Here is an 18000-nt window from a genome sequence, read left to right on the forward strand (position 1 = left end):
CTAGACATGCCTCTTCTGTTAGATATGTGTTAGAGATTTCACTCAACTTAATAACATGTCATAGGTGGTGTAATGATGCTTACTTTGTAATATGGTAACACCTGATATATAGATTGATGTCTATTTACTATATAATGTCTCTTTAAACAAAAGCTCACTGTTGTAACAATTGTTTTATTTCTGATACTTACAAGGCAATGATTTGTAAACCTTTTAATACTTCCTAAATACATAGTAAAAAAACCAAGAGCCACCTGTATTAGTAACTTGTATTAACATGTAACCTCCTGACAAATGTATTGTTTGAGTTCTGTTATAAGAGGCTATTTTAAAAAAAGTGTTATACATGACGTTACTGGTGGAAACTCATCAAAATAACGTACGTAAAATTTAATTTCATCAGCAGAAATGATTCAACATTGACAGCAATGTTTGCATACACCCAACGCGTTGGGGTGTGTGTATGTGTGGGGTGGGGGGAATGTTTAACTGACTATAAACCATTGCCTTTTATGAACTTATTGCTTTAATTAAGGCAGAAGTTGGAGCCTGTAGATCCAATATATTCAAAATACTGTAGCAAAAGCAAGAAAATAAATTCACAATCCCAATGGACACATTCTATAGATTAACCTTCCTACTCCATGGCATGCCAATAATTTCTCATGTTACTCACATCAAAGAAACAGTTGATTCTTTAAAATGAAAGAATTTTTAGGGAAAGAGTAGTGACTGATCTCTGTAAACACTTCTAGCTTGTAGTAGCCTATGAGTAAGTAGGCTACAAATACAACTAAGTGGAAGGCCTATGGAATGTGCGGTGAACAGCATTGACTTTTAACTAGTAGCCTAGTCAACATAGGTCAGAGTCATTACACTGTTGATGTGCAATGATACTGAGAAGATATGAAGGGCTAACTTAGTTTCCTCTCATCTTCCTGCTCTACCCTAGTATAGGTGGTGGTCTCATCTCTGCAGGCACACTTCTCTCAACAGTCTAAAGATGAAATGTGTGAGATGCCTCTGAAATGAGGGATATTGTCCTACAGTTGAACCACCTTGAAAAAATGTTTTGCCTCATTCATCCATTAACCTTTTATTTGTCGGGTACCTAAATAAGGTAGTGGTAGGATTCCAGGCAGCTCTTGGTCCTGTTTCCCAGCTGCAACCATTTCCGAACTGGTGCTGGGATGTGTGAGCTTCAGCAGATTGTTTGGCTTGGCCCTCAGTGGCAGGGTAGGAGGGTGGGATGAAAGGGACAGATGGCTCAGCTTCACAGTTGCATGTGGTGCCTGGCAAATCAGAGCAGCAGTAAGAGAGACAGCCAGTGGGGTGAAGTTTCCCACGTGGGTTCAATCACCCCTCCAAGGAGCAGGGAGGTGCTGAACTAGCTCTCTAAGTGGTTGACCTATTACTTGTACATATGGCTATCTGGTCTTTGCAGCTGTTGACCTGTACAGACAGCAGGACAAGAATGTGTGATGTTTTGGGGGCATGACGTGACACCTCAAACCTGCAGAAATAAGTGCAATGCAAAGCATAGCTCTTGAAAGAGATTTTGTGAGAAGATGGGATGCTTGGATCTCTTTATTCAAACAATGAGATAAAGTCTAGGGTGGATCTGGTAGCCTCATCTGAAGTTGCCTGTGAGAAGTGATATCTGCAGGAACTTGAATACTGGAGTGAACTATCTTTTCCACTGTTACTCTAAGACCACCTTTACCAATCAAATCATCTCATATGGAGTTGTAATGAAGGGACAATTTGTAGTTTTGCAGGGTCATTCCTGATTGTTAAAACTGTTTCTGTCAAATATTATCTTATCTTCACTCCTGGGTAAGTCTCCCTTTGAGCTGATGTAGTCATCTGTACAACTGTAGGAATGATGTAATGTTCCTGTTGCAGTGGTATTTAAGCATTGGTGTCATTAGCTTCACCTCCCCTCTTCTCCCCACTCCCCATTTTGACCTGGCACTACTCTTTCTCCTAGTACAGGAGGATTGGGAGAATGGGAAGAGTTTAGTTACCCTTAAGGCAAACTTTTTTTTTTCTAGCTGTGAGCTGGATCTGAGGTCTGTGGAAGCAAGTCTGCTTTGCCTTCCTAGACTCATGTCATGTTATTTTGTGTGTGTGTGTGTGTGTGTGTGTGTGTGTGTTGTGAATGGAAACAATTAAGACAGATGCCTGGTTCGTAACCAAGCCCATCAGCAGGAGATCCCTCAGGCAAGAACCTATTAATTCCTAAAGTATACAGGTTAAAAGCCTTTTTATAACAGAAAACTTACATTTAAAAATGAGTTTATCAGGTTGTTTTTCCATAACTTATGCCAAATTAACTGTTCAATGAAAAACATTTACTTTAAAGGTATATTCCAGGGGTCGGCAATGTTCGGCACGCGGCTCGCCAGGGTAAGCACCCTAGCGGGCCGGGCCAGTTTATTTACCTGCTGACGTGGCAGGTTCGGCTGATCGCGGCCCCCACTTGCTGCAGTTCGCCGTCCCGGGCCAACGGGGGCGGCGGGAAGCCGCGGCCAGCACATCCCTCGGCCCGTGCCGCTTCCCGCCGTCCCCATTGGACCGGGACGGCGAACCACGGCGAGTGGGGGCTGCGATCGGCCGAACCTGCCGCGTCAGCAGGTAAATAAACTGGCCTGGCCCGCTAGGGTGCTTATCCTGGCGAGCCACGTGCTGAACGTTGCCGACCACTGGTATATTCCTTTATAATCTTAATCATAAGTAGAACTATTAGAAGATTGCCTTCAATCTGACATAAAAACTTTATTACCTTTGTGTTTATAACGAGTAAAAACCTAATTTTAAACTTCTTGAGGGTTTTTTGTTTTTTATTTATATTTTGCCAGGTGGAATATTTATTCAGTGGTGGAGGAGGATGTTTAAAGCTTAATTTAAGTACAAACTGGAAAAGAGTGGTTTACAATCAGGTGCAGACCTTGGCTGGTTTTAGTCTTAGCAAATTAACTTAAGGAACTTAAAAAAAAATATTGAACCATACAGAACTATATGTAGGTAGCCAAAAGCTTCAGAACATACTTAAAGATGCACAATACAAAGCCAGAGTACTCAGGAATTGCACAAAACTCTTATCTCTTCAGGTTAGTCTGTTATAGCTCAGCTTTGTCACATGATGATTTGATGTTTTCAGTATACAACATGTATGACTTTCTAAGGAAGTCTTATGTACTTTTTTATTTCCCAGTGCAGCTTATCAGCTGGGCACCAAGAAAATTACCCTGTTCAAGATACAAGATGACAATTTTGGGTCTGTTTGGTGGATTTTTTTGTTTTGTTTTACTAGATGAAATACACAAGTCTCTCACTTCTGGAGATCCTTGTTTCAGATTTAAGACCCAAGTAAATGCATCAGAATGCTATCCTTTAGGTGCTTGATAGCGTACGTTTAAACAAAACAAGACTTTTTGCACAGTTGGTATATTATACTCTGCTGAGAAATTGCCAAGACAGAATGTGGAGTTGGGAATTAATAGTATTTTCCATTCCATTCCAAACTAGGATTAAAGGCATTGGCAAATGCAGTGGAAGTTCACACAATAGTAATCCTTGTTAATAACCAGTGTTTATAGAAGATGTATAGTATGAATGCCCTATATCAAAGTACTGTCAAATGATACTATTTGACGGTAAACTTAGAATCCCTTTCCTGTAAGCTGTCTTTTTGTCTGTATGTGTAATGCTTTACTTTTCCATTAATTTTTTTGTGTGGGGAGGCCTAGTGGTGGAATGGGAAAATCCTCACATGAACATCCTAGATTGGTGTTTGAAGTTATATATACTTGCCTGAGACGATGCATGTGCAGGATGGCCCACAGAAGCATTCCAGATCTGGGCTTTTCTGTGAGGACAAACTATGGAAGGATATTTTTGACCTAAAGCGTGCATCCAGTGTGGGGGTCAGGGAAAAGAAAAGAGAGCCAATTATAGCAGGATCAAAGACGTGCATTACTCTTCCCTGGCCTTGAATCTGTGTGGTGATCCTGTCCATTTTGCAACGCCCCACTTTTTTGCTTAGCCCACTAGAATCACTGTACTTTCTCCTGTGTCTCCTCTGCAGCCCCTCATACAGAACACCTTCCTGAGCTAGGCTGTTAAATTTTCCACACTCATATGTCTTCTAATGACCCAGTTTTACCATGATGCTTACAAGAACCTAACTGGCTGGCTGTGACAGAATTGTGGAGTACTTACCAGGAAAAATAGTAAAAACATTGTATTATTGGGACATGGAAGTTTGTCATCAGATACCTGTTTTCTCTATCCTCTCTCTGCTTTGCCTTTTTAGACCAAAGTTATTGGGGCAGGGACTATGCTGCGTTTTGTTTTAAAGCACATGTTGTAGGTCATTGTGGAAAGAGAAACAATAAAACTCCATAATAAGCATTAAATTCTCCAAAATGCTGTGGTGTGTGGGACTGTTGTCTAGGGGTTGAATTGGAAGAGCAGGAAACGATCCTAAAGTTCTGTCTGTCGGATCTTTTGTAGGAGGATTTGCATGGATTGGATGAATGGAGAACTCTATTGGGGATTTTTTGGGTGTGGGTGAAGCTGTTTTAGTTTAAAGAAAGGTGAAGATTGGTGGCTGGTGGTGGGATTAGGATTAGGCTGTAGTGCAAATAGGAATACATAAATGCAGGAGGCACTTAATGTTCTAATATCAATATGATTAAATAACAATATATTTACTCATATTCCCTTTAACAAACCAAGTTGAACAGCTGCTCTTCTCACATCCTCTTTCTTAGTGTGAATGAAAGGGGGTGAGTGTGGCTTCCCGAGCAGTGTATGAGTATGCTACTGTTGTCATATTGATGCACATGAACAGCAAATATTTAGGATGTCGTCAGTTTCCATAGCTGCAAAGGAATAGGTATCAGAAAATGAGTGTGTCAAAAGAAAAACAGTCCAGAACTAGAGGATTGGCTCCATAAATAAGGGAGGCTTTTGTTACAGAAAAATTAATCCATCAATTTCCTACCCAGCAAAAGACAGAGGATAAATAGATACTTAAAAATGTTGGTACCATTTATTCAATACTCGTACAATGTACATATATACTGGAATTTTTATGCACATAAATCTGTCCAGTTTTTTTTTTTTTTTTAGTATTAACATTTGATAGACATACTGGGTTTGATTAATATGTGTAGACTCAGTAGTTTCACTCAATTTAATAAAATCACCAGAATAAACACATCCTGGATGGTGTAAGCAGGCTCATTCTGTAATATAACACTGTTAAATAGAGATTTAGTGATTATATTAGTGAATGTTTCTGTAAACAAAAAATAGCTTACTTCTTCTAATTATTAGCATTTTGTTTCTGATATTTACATGGCAATGATTTGTAAATCTGTTAAAACTTCCTAAATAGTTTAACTTTTTTTTTTTTTGGTTAAATCTGATCTGAAAACAAACATGCTTGAGCCCTTTAGTCTCAAATCATAACAACTAAAAATACTGTTTTAAAAAATGAGTTGGCAGTATTCCATTAAAATGTTCAATTCACTTGACATACTATGCACTTTTTATCTTTAGTCCACCTGAAACACTAATTTATGATACTGCTGATAGTGAATACGTACAGAAACCGATGATACATTTCTGGACATGCTCAAGTCATTTTGGCCAAATTCAGCCCTGCTATAACAGGACACAGGTATGATCACGTCAGTGTGAACCAAGGCTGAATTTGGCACAGGCTTTTTCTATTTTTTAAAGTGGGGGAGAGGTAGAAAGCTGATCAATTTATTTCATATTGTACAAGGCCAGAAGAGACGACAAGTTGGATTTGATTTAAATCCTGATTTAAATCACTAGTCAGGAAGACTCAATTTAGTCATGGATTTCTACTTAAAAGTGCATTCTTGTTGGTTGTTATAACCTTAATACATATTCTTCACAACTCAGAAATAGATGTAGGTTTCATTTTTAGAAGGTACACACTATACATTTTTAAAGTGATTTATTTTGAAAACTTTTCAGATTAGTTTTACAGCTACACCTCTACCTCGATATAACGCTCTCCTTGGGAGCCAAAAAATCTTATCGCGTTATGGTGAAACCGCGTTATATCAAACTTGCTTTTATTCACCGGAGTGCGCTCTCTTCCCTCCCTCCTCCCCCCCCCGAGCACTGCTTTACCATGTTATATCAGAATTTATGTTATATCGGGTCGCGTTATATCGGGGTAGAGGTGTATATCAGAAAATGAATGATTGTTTGGTTATTTCATTTACCAAAGGTAATTGAAGCAGATAGTTCACCTCCTAATGACTTCATAAATATCTCCAATTCAACAGGTTAATCATTTAATATTTGGAGGATTTTCTTGCCATGCTGTATTAGGAGAACATCACCAGACACATTTAAATTGTTTTCTTTAACTAAAACAACAACGTTATGTATTCTGGATTTTTTTCTTCAACAGCAAACATACAATATTTGAACAAAACAAGCATATGAATTTTTGAATTAAGTTAAACATTCAAGTTTTTTAAAATCAGGTTTGTTTTTGTTAAAATTGTTAACTAAAATAGTTTAAATGAAATATTAAAAACACAAAAATTAAATCGACTATGTCAGCCTGGTCAACATGAGAAACTTAAAATATTGGCTTCTGCAGCTAACTCAGTCGTCTTCACCTTCATTTTCCTGTTTGTTCATAATCTGGAAAAGAAAAACAAGCTTTCCTACTTTTTCAGGTTCCAAACGATTTCTCAATTTGGAATGAATTAGTCCAAAGGAAGAAAATACTCTTTCTGCACCAGCAGAAGAAGCTACTTCTGTTAAAAGTTAAATTATCACTTCAACAGTCTCTGAATCCAAGTGCTTAAGTGACTTCCACCAGTTCACTGGTGTGATTTTCTCTAAAACATCATCAGCAAACATATATTTCTTGAATGGTTCACCCTTAGCTCTGAAGTTTATTATAGTTGGCATTATGGAGGGATATTTGCTGGATGTCCATGTCATAGCCAACTCCTCTTCTTCAGCCGTTAAGATTTGGCCCTGGTACCAAGTATTGAGAATATTTGCAAGAAAATGAGCTGGAGACAGTACTTGTCCCATTCGTTTTTTTAATGCTTGTAATTTAACTCTGTCATTGCATATTTCTCTTTTTAAGATCTCACTCAGTTCCTTCCAAATTTCAACAGCGTACACAATAAAACAGCTATTTCCCTGCATTTTGTTCAAGACTACAGAAATAGGCTTCAGGGTACTCTGCATGTGTTCAACATTTCTCTTAAGCCCAATGTTGAGAACTTTGGCTGTGACAGTTCCATCTATTTTTTTTCATGATTTTGTTCACAAACTGTCATCAGATTAGGCCAGTTCTTGATATAGTGCTCACAACAGTCCACTACTGAGTTCCATCACACGTCTTGTGGGAGAGTTAGCTTGGTTCCTCCCACTTTTCTCAGAGCAGCTGCTGCAAAGTGGTTATGGAAGTATTTTGCAATTTCAACATTATTAGCCTTTACTTCTGGAACACTGAAGTCTTTGGCTAGGAGGTGCATCAAATGAGCACTGCAATCGTATGTTATTAGCTTGGGACTCTCTTCTAAATTTCTTCTAATCTTGGATACATTTGCAGCATTGTCTGTGACCAAGCTGAGTGCTAGACATTTTGAATTTCCCCCCCAGTTTGTTATAGCTTTTACTGCTACTTCTTGTAAGTAGTCTGCTGTGTGTGCATTTCCTGATGTATCAATTGTTTCTGTAAGGAGGACATTCCCCTCTTTTTTTGTCACACAAGCACATACAACAGGATCATTGTGGACATTACTCCACCCATCAAGACTCAGGTTAACAATTTCACTCTCTAGACCTTTTGCACACTGCTCATTTTCTCTTTCATACACTTTATCCAGCAATTTGCCGGCAACATCTGCTCTGTTGGGTAGACTGTATCTTGGTCTTAATGACAAAACCATGTTAATGAAGTGTGGGTTCTCAATCATATGGAAAGGAGAGTTTGTTACATAAACAAACGGGGCAATTTTTTCATCAATTACCTCTTTTTTGTAATCTGGTGGTTCTTATGACAAATTTATCTATGGTTGTTTCTGGATGATGGAGATTTTTTTTTTCTTTTTGCTACAGGTGATATACTGTGGCTATGTGACATATATGATGTGACTGAAACACTATCATTGACAGATAATTCTGAAACTATAGAAAATGATGGTGATCTTGAAGGTGGATAGTCTTCAGAATCCTGTATGTTGAGGATGGATTCTCCTAAACAAGTCAATGCAGTTATTTAATTATTATTACCATACTGCTCATTTAGTATTACTCATTGTATTCACTGACACTCAGTACTACTTTAAAGGTGAAATTGTAAAAAGATCTGTCTATTTCAGCTATTTATTTTTTATCACAACTGCATCAAAAGTGATAGTACCGCAGAGTAACAACTATATTTTTTGCTCAAACATGAGAATTCAAGAATAGTCCAGAAGGAAAACAGGCAGTCCTTAAGAAAGTATGAAATAAAAATGTTTATCAACCTAAAGATCCTGCATGTTCAGATAATGTTTCTTTCATCATCTTCAACTTAGCTTCCTCCTGAGAAGGAACACTTCTCATGATGTTGTTTCATTCGGGCAACCAGGCCTTGCATTTCTTTATTGCACTGTTTGCATTTTGCACGCATGCCTGTCTTACCCACAGGTAGAGAAACTTCATTAACATATTCCCAAACTGGGTCTCTTTTACAGCCTGCTGCCATTATAGGTTTTCCCTTCTAGTGAGAGAATTGTATGGTAGATCTCAAATCAATGAAGGCTACACTCAGAAAGACCACAAGACTTCTGGAATATGCTGCTCAAAGAGTTTGACTTTTGTTTCTACTGCCTGTCCCTCCCTTCTCACATTTATCTCCAGACTTCTCCTTGTCCAGATCTGTTCCGTCCCCAACAATCTTCTATTCATTGAACTTTTTGAAACTTTGCACTTTTAGAGAGAAGGGATTGACTCTGTGTACACAAATTTGCAGAGGGACTGTGACGGGTTGGATCACAAAACCCCCCTTGGGAGCTGCCAACTGATGTGCCAAGACTACTTCTGCCCCTGCTTTCCAGCCCCGTCAGCTTAGGACTTCAGTGCCCTGCTTGGTTTCAGCCAGACTAGCTAGCCTGCTGCAAACCCAGACCCAGGTCTGAATCACGTCCCCTAACAGCTGTAGGCTTACCTGAAAGCAGCTAACAGAGGTGTTCTTGTCTTTAACACTCAGATGCCCAACTCCCAATGGGGGCTAAACCCAAATAAATCCATTTTACCCTGTATAAAGCTTATGCAGGGTAAACTCATAAATTGTTCGCCCTCTATAACACTGATAGAGAGAGATGCACAGCTGTTTGCCCACCCAGGTATTAACACATACTCTGAGTTAATTAATAAGTAAAAAGTGATTTTATTAAATACAGAAAGTAGGATTTCAGTGGTTCCAAGTAGTAACAGACAGAACAAAGTAAGTCACCAAGCAAAATAAAATAAAACACGCAAATCTATGTCTAGTCAAACTGAATACAGATAATCTCACCCTTAGAGATGCTTCAGTAAGTTTTTTCCTCAGACTGGACACCTTCCAGGCCTGGGCACAATTCTTTCCCCTGATACAGCTCTTGTTCCAGCTCAGGTGGTAGCTAGGGGATTCTTCATGATAGCTTCTGTTCCACCCCTTTATATATCTTTTGCATAAGGCGGGAATCCTTTGTTCCTCTGGGTTCCCACCTCCCCCCCCTTCTCAATGGAAAAGCACTAGGTTAAAGATGGATTTCAGTTCAGGTGACATGATCACATGTCACTGTAAGACTTCATTACCCCTTGCCAGCACACACACATACAGGAAGACTTGCAGGTAAAACAGAGCCATTTGCAGTCAATTGTCCTGGTTAATGGGAGTCATCAAGATTCCAAACCACCATTAGTGGCCCACACTTTGCATAATTACAATAACCCCTCAGTTATATTTCATATTTCTAGGTTCAGATACAAGAGTGGTACATTTATACAAATAGGATGATCACACTCAGTAGATTATAAGCTTTGTAATGATACCTTACAAGATACCTTTTGCATGAAGCATATTCCAGTTACATTATATTCACTTATTAGCATATTTTTATAAAATCATATAGACTGCAACGTCACAGGGACAATAGGATTGAGGTCTGTTATTTCTCACCTCTGTATTTTATTTATTTATTTAAAAACATTTTTGCTGTTAATAAGCATGTTATCTCTGGAGACACATCCACAGTTTGAGAACTGCAAAATTAAGCATCTCTGATGGTATCTTCTAGACTGAGCATTGAGTCCCATTGGGTAAATAGAAAGATTAACCTAAATAATCTATACAGAAGCACCTGGAACTCCATAAGATTGGTCCCTAACCCATGAACTATTGAAACTCATTTACAAAACTTTTCTTAAACATTACATGAATATATTGTCTCATACTATAGAATTAGAATTTATAATCCCTATTCCCTGATGAGATATCTTTGAGCTATAATGTATCTTGATTAAAACTATATTTAGATAGGTTTTTCCCCTCAAAAAGCATTTTATAAAAAAAATCTGATTTTTTTTTTAAGAAATCATTTATTTTTATCCACCCTGAGAAGAGATCATTATGATAATCTTGTCTGACCTCCTGTGTAGTTTGAACGTACTTACTGTGCAAGAGTTAAACCAGGTTTAGTGAGGAAGGTGTAATAAAATCCTTGACTGACTTCTTGAATAGAAGGATTGTAAAATATTCTTAAGTAACTTTGCCATCTTAAATTTTAAAATACAGCCATTTTGCTCTTGGCATTGTATAATTGCTTTGGTAACTTTCCTATCGGACAATCTTTCACTAGGACTTCCCTGAAAACCTGCCTCTCTCATGCATTCTTTTACTCACAAAAGTTGTAAACTGCAGAAAACGTAGACCCTTTTTAATATTGGCATAAACCATATTCTCACTATCTTAAAAATTGCCGACAGGGAAATAAGTATCCTTTTAACATTCATATATCTTGATGTAAATAGGTTTTGAATTAAACTGGAGGTTTCTTTTTAGGAGTTATCTATTGTTAGTTAATACTTTGTTTTCCCAGTGCTTGTGTCACTTTTAAAATGAAGGAGCACAACAGATTTTATTCCTTCAAGCATATAAACAAAATGGCTATTTAAAGGTCTGGCTGGAGTGGTCCAGATCAGTAGAAGTGTCCATGCATATGAGCAGTCTGAGTGGTCATTTGTATGTGCAGTCACTGTGACTTTGCACTCATAAAAAATAACTAGCCTCCTAGCTCCCACCAAGCCAATATGACTTTTTAAGCATCTGTTTTCAACAGCTGTCTACAGATTATATAGGCAGAGCTAGTAGTAGTAAGGTTGCCAGACACGTCTCGTAAGACCCTGTTTTTAGTTTCTTATAACTTTGTGAAACTTTAACCATTTAGTCTGAAATTTTCCATGCCAGGTGTCTGCCTCAGGCTGCCTCTTTTTCCCGCCAGAAAACTTCAACCAAAATGGCCTACTTGTTTCTGAGAACAAGGCTAGAGGAGGAGACATTGTTTTGCCCATGTTAAAAATAATACTGGCAACCTTTTCTTTGAATAGTTTTAGCTTTGGAGCAGGGACTTAAAATTTGGTAAGGAAATACGGTGTCTTTGTCTGAGTTGTACCTTTTGCCATCCTCATAACAACCTGCGAAACTTGATCAGGTTATAAGCCTCCAAAAAGTTGTATTTCGCACATGCTCAGTCCAGACTTTCAGTTTTAATCTCTCAAATCTCCAAAGATTGCATCCTCACTGAGCATGCCCAAGCCCATCACAGCTCCTAGTGTTGACCAGACTGTGGATGCACTATCCCCACAGAGCTGCTGAGTGTTTTCTTGCCTTCCTTGCAGCATCATGGAGGCACAGTTATGTTATAATATTAACACTTAAAAAGATGTAATATTAGGAAAAATAAGATTGAGAGATTGTCTACACGGACAGTTGGCACATAGCCAGGGTGTGAATCTACAGCTCACTAGCTTGCCGCACAGTAACTGGTCATGTGGACCCTGATACCGAGCACTAAAAGTTCTGCAGTGCACTTTAACATACTCCTATTCAACATTTAACTATGGAACTTTTAGTGCACAGTAGCAGGGTCCTCATGGCTAGTTAGTATGTGATAGGTTAGTGCACTATAGATTCACACCATGGCTTGCCATGCACTAACTAGGGTTGCCAATTTTAAAAACTGGACATTCCAGCTGGAGTGCCGGAACCTCCCCTGCACCACCTCTTCTCCCCCACCCCCCCAAGGCACCACCTCTGCCTCTTCCCCCAAGGCTCCACTCCCATCCATTCCTCTTCTCCCCCTTGCCCCCCATCGCTTGCTGCTTTCCCCCCCTGCCCAAGTCAAGAGGGACTTCCTGCCATGCTGGAGCTGGGAGCTGTAGCTGCCCAACACAGGTATGGGGTGGCCCTGGCTGACTAGGGGCTGGCATGGGTTATGACTCAGTGCTTCCCCACCTCCGCCGCCTGCAGTAATGTGACTTTGAGTGTCCGGTCAGTAGATCTGACCGGACACAGTAAGGTCCCCTTTTTGACTGGACTTTCCAGTCGAAAACGTGGCACCTGGCCACCCTAGCACTAACTTTCCATGTAAACAAGCCCTGTATTAGCTTTCTGAAACTTGTGGCTGGTATCATCCAAGGATAAAAGGGACCAGCTCCCAGAAGTAAATGAGACCTGGGATTGTGCTGGTGGTCTTTTTATTTATGGGAAGAGATGAGAAATGAAGTCTTTGCGCACTGAAGTCCTCAACTGGGAAACTCTCCCTACCCTTTGTCTCTATTCAGGGAAAGTGGAAAGGATTTAGAAGCAAGTGGACTCCTGAGGGTGGGCTCAAGCAGGTCTACAAAATTATTAGTTGTATGGTGGGAGTCCTGAACGCTGCACTAGATCTAGTTAAATGTCTGGTATGAGACCGTGACAGGTGGGGCATGTAATGTGCCTCCCAGCTTTCAATAAATAAAGTTGGAGCCTGCATCTTAAAATCCATCCTGTGTGTGTGATGTTCATTTGCCTGCATGTCCTGATCAAAACTACTTTGTCAATAGAGAGTGAATGTGTTTTTACAAATTGTTAAAAAGCAGTGGAAGCTCTGAGTTTCAAAGATTACTTACAACACTTTATTTTTGGGATTTTAGAAAACACACATTAAGTAGTGAAATATGAGGAGAAAAATTCAGTTATAAGGTAATATTGTTTGACACATTCTTGTACAAAAGCTGTGACTACAGTATTTCAAGTAATGATGCTAAAATAAACTGTGGCCCTATAGTATATCGTGAAGATTTTTTAAATTTTGGTTGAAGGCTTGTTTTTTTTCAGTAGTTACACTTGATTTTCTTCAAAGATTACTTTCTATAACTAGTACATTGATGTAATGTTTCATCATACTCTGAACTGAAAAATACATGCATCGCTTATTGCGATCACAAAAATGTCTATCACTGTAATATTTCTGTGTGGAAAGAACATATTTACAATAGAACCTGTAATAAAAGGGCTTTGCTTAAGATTTGATATGCAGCAATTCACCATTGGAACTTTAAATCATGCTAATAAGCCCTTTGATTGATTGATGCTTTAGTTTTAGATAGCTTATTAAGCAAGCAGTAACTTTTGCAATTTTCATAGCATTAGGAATCTGAAACTGTAATAAAGCTCACATACAAACCATCCATGACCTTTCTTTTTTATGGAACAGAATCCATATTCACCATGTTTCTGAAGCTGAGTACTAAGCCAAGAAATTTCTCAAAAAAACTACTGTAAATTCCAAAGCCTACACTCATACTTTATTTGCATATGTTGCAGAAATAGCATCCCTTGTCACTGGAAACTTAGGAACACATGTTTTCAAATGTTCAAGCTGGTGAGAGTTTTACACTTCTGTGTGTCTTGTATGATGCATGGGTTCAATGCTAACTAATCGCACACCTGTTTTGGATAGTAAATTAAATGCTGAATAGCTCTAGTGTTTTTTGCCTTAGCATGTGGTCTACTCTATCAGCACAAATATTTTTGTGACTAAAGAGAGTTTTTGCAGTGAGAGGTTTAAACAACTATATCTCATGTGAGGTCCAATCTTTAAAGTAAATTTTTTTAAATGTTTTAGGGGTAGTATGTTTTAATTTGGTGGCTGAAAAATATATTAGCTGCTGCAAACAGCACATTGTACTTCTAGCTTCACAGATGTATACATATGTATGTTTAATGAAGATAATTGAAGAAATACTTGCTGAATGCTTACTACCTCGAGTTACTACTAGAAATAGAGTTTAATTCTTTAGTAAAAATAACTCGGTGATAATCTGCTGCCTTTCTGGTGGTGGTCTGTGTTGACAAGCATTTGACTAAAGGCTCAGTCCCAGTAAGCAGGTCTCTTGCTTTCAGTGCTGGCAAGGATTGGGAGTGTCTTGGAGCCAGTGTCCTAGAAATGGGAGGAGAAGGCAGTGCCTCAAAATGCAACACTTCAGTTTGATGAAGGAGAATCATTCAGATGTTTCAAAGGGAGTACATTATTTGGATTCTGTCCTGACTCTCTGTTACTAGCATGCTATGTGATTTGTGAGCATCTTCCTCAACTTCTCTGTGCCTCTTCTGTAAAATAAGTATACCCAACTTTAAAGTAGTGATGTAAGGCCTTGGATGCAAGGCACTGTTATTTGGTGTCTTCTGCTTACTGTACAGAGCTATATGCGTTTATGCTTCTATATAAATGCTGTACATGCAGAGGTTATGACTAACAAACCACATCAGGATCTTGCCCATGGAAGTACTTAAGTGTTAGTTGCAAACCAGTTTTATTGTGTCCACTGCTTAGAGTAGGTTGGCTCTGCAGGCCTACTTATGCCCTGAACTGTTTCCTATTCTATTTTTTTTGTTCAAAAATATGTTTAGCATTGTTAAATATGTTAACATTATTATTGCATAATAATTTTGGCAAGTATTGGGAAAATTAGATACGCCTAACATCTGAATTGCATATAAGTGATATTTTCTTTTTGTTTGCAGGACTTAAATACTATCTATTCTTATCTTCATGGAATGGACATATTGTCACATCTCAGGGAACATCAGCTAAGGTAAAGGATCGGGGAGATAGCATAGTCCAGTACAAATTATATCCTATTTAACTTTCTGTTGCAAATGCTCTAATAATATGTGTATTCCAATTATCTTCGCACATATGAAATAAGAGGCAAACAAAACAGCACAAAATATGCATCAGAAGTACCTCTGTTCTTATACTGTTGCTATGGTTAATCCCAGTGTGTAGGAGTGATTTAAACACTCAGAGAATATGTTGTGTGTTATCTATTTGGATAATGAAAATTTCATTTAAGTTTGAAGTTATGGTTCAAGAAGCAAAGCCAAATTTCTAGTCTTTCATATGACTTCCACTGATACTTAAAGAAAGTGATATTGCTGAAAGATTAATAGATTAAAAACATTTTTAGAGTTTAAAATCTAAATTAAAATGTCATTTTTCTCAGAATAATGTCTTCAAGTGCTCGCTATGAAAGATACAAGGGCAACCAAGTTCTTTTTTGGTAAGTACATTTAAGCCACAATCATCACCCTCATAGTGGAGAAATCTAGTGCTTGCTTGCATGTCAAATTATATGTGTCATCACAGATCCTAACGAGTGCCCCCTCCTGATCACCGACTAGGATTGTTGTGAGGGGAATCCAAGCTTCTGTGCTCTGGATTTCCAGGCTGTTACAAGTTCCTGGAGCTTTTTGTCCATTGCCTAATCTCAGGGTCCCTAGGTGCACTCTCTTAGGGTGCAGACTTTCTATCTGCACCTTGAGTGTTGGAACCCCTCTGGGTGCAGCACTGACCTTCAGACTCCTTGTTAATTAAATACACCCTTTTCCCAGAACTTCACCCCAAAATGTGTGAAGCTTTTTTAGATTTACAGTGTTAACTCACTCAGGGGCATGCAGTAGTTGTGAAGCAGTCAACACAATACATGCACACATTGCCAAGGCTAACATCTTTATGTTCTTTTATCCTTACTCACGTAAAGCACAGGAGAATACAGATCATACAAAACTGTAAATGTCTGTCACTTCCTAGCTTGTCCTTCCCTTGTGAGACCTTGGAGGTTCAGGAAAGTAGGCAGGCAGAGTCCTCTATCCCCTTGCCTGCCCTGCCCTGCAGCAACCAATCTCATCTTACTCTGGTGCAAAATGGCTCACTCACCCTCCCTTTATAGACTCCTGCTGGGGTCACCTGCTTCTTTTGTTCTGCCTCCTGGTAACTTTCCTTTACTTCCAATCCCCACCTCCATCAGACAAGAGGAGGAAGTATCTTTTACCAAGTAGAGCTATCCCATAGACTCAAGGTGTGTTTCACTTTGAAAAGACCATTGTTGAGTGCTTATCATTCACCATTGTCTCTAGCCTAGCAGATATCTGACACAGCCCTGCTAACTCATGGGTGATCCATCTACATACAGGCTTTCCATGATAGTAACTTCATGTTACAATTTCATAAAATCATCCATAATTCAGAAGTGGTACAGAATAAACCAACAAATTGTCATATATGTACACTTTGTCTTACTGTTATTGTAAATACAAAATACTGCAACATTTAAGGTTGACAAAAGTAATTAAAAGTCTATTTGAGAGACAAGGTGGGTGAGGTAATATCTTTTATTGGACCAACTTCTTTTGGTGAGAGACAAGCTTTAGAGCTTACACAGAGCTCTTCTTCAGGTGACCTTGGGGAAAAAAGTTCAAAAACTGCAAACTCGTAAAAGAGAAGGGGTTTGAAGTGAAGGACATTGGGGAACTGAGGGACAACATCTAAGAGAGGTGCTGTCTGCAAAAGATTGGATCCTCTCTCTAGGACAGGACATGCTAGGAAACTGTTCAGAGACAATAGGAAATCTGTATTAGAAAAGAGAAACTAACTAATATAGAAATGTAAAGCCTGAGATTGCATCTTTGTTTATTTTCTATATAACTTGTATGTATTTCTTTTCCTTACCATTTCATCTTTGAATCTCATGATTTTTCTATTAAATAAACTTTGTGTTTATTTTTACCACAAGCAGGTCTCTGGTGTGCAAACTTTGTGGAGTGTGTCCCTCCAAAGTGAACTGATAATAGGGGACAGGTTTCATTCGTTTGGGGGAGATGAAAGGAAAAAGTCTGAGAGTGTGGTGGTTAAGAACTCGGGGAGATGGATTTGGAGGGTACTTGGGACCGGAGGGGGTGGTTGAGGTCACCGTGCAAGGAGTAACTAGGCTGGTGGAAGGTTGAGATCTTTATCATAGAATATCAGGGTTGGAAGGGACCTCAGGAGGTCATCTAGTCCAACCCCATGCTCAAAGCAGGACCAATCCCCAACTAAATCATCCCAGCCAGGGCTTTGTCAAGCCTGACCGTAAAAACCTCTAAGGAAGGAGATTCCACCACCTCCCTAGGTAACCCATTCCAGGGCTTCATCACCCTCCTAGTGAAAAAGTTTTTCCTAATATCCAACCTAGACCTCCCCCACTGCAACTTGAGACCATTGCTCCTTGTTGTGTCATCTGCCGCCACTGAGAACAGCCGAACTCAATCCTCTTTGGAACCCCCTTTCAGGTAGTTGAAAGAAGCTATCAAATCCCCCCTCATTCTTCTCTTCTGCAGACTAAATAATCCCAGTTCCCTCAGCCTCTCCTCACAAGTCATGTGCTCCGGCCCCGTAATCATTTTTGTTGCTCTCTGCTGGATTCTTTCCAATTTTTCCACATCCTTCTTGTAGTGTGGGGCCCAAAACTGGACACAGTACTCCAAATGAGGCCTCACCAATGCCGAATAGAGGGGAATGATCATGTCCCTCGATTTGCTGGCAGTGCTTCTACTTATACAGCCCAAAATGCCGTTAGTCTTCTTGGCAA

The 18000-nt window shown here is 39.1% G+C and overlaps 1 protein-coding gene across 2 annotated transcripts in view; it reads left to right on the plus strand.

Annotated features, from left to right (window-relative positions):
* The window catches only part of RAPGEF6 (Rap guanine nucleotide exchange factor 6), a 241511-nt gene that overhangs the window by 35651 nt on the left and 187860 nt on the right, over window positions 1-18000 (plus strand). For both annotated transcript variants that reach the window (XM_024213334.2, XM_024213333.2), the window contains 2 exons: window positions 15116-15186; window positions 15598-15654. In XM_024213334.2, the coding sequence (XP_024069102.1) occupies window positions 15116-15186; window positions 15598-15654 (128 nt within the window). The remainder of the gene's footprint in view (window positions 1-15115; window positions 15187-15597; window positions 15655-18000) is intronic.

This window comes from Terrapene carolina, unplaced genomic scaffold, assembly GCF_002925995.2.
Source record: "Terrapene carolina triunguis isolate 2854851 unplaced genomic scaffold, T_m_triunguis-2.0 Scaffold629, whole genome shotgun sequence".
Taxonomy (NCBI): Eukaryota; Metazoa; Chordata; order Testudines; family Emydidae; genus Terrapene; species Terrapene triunguis.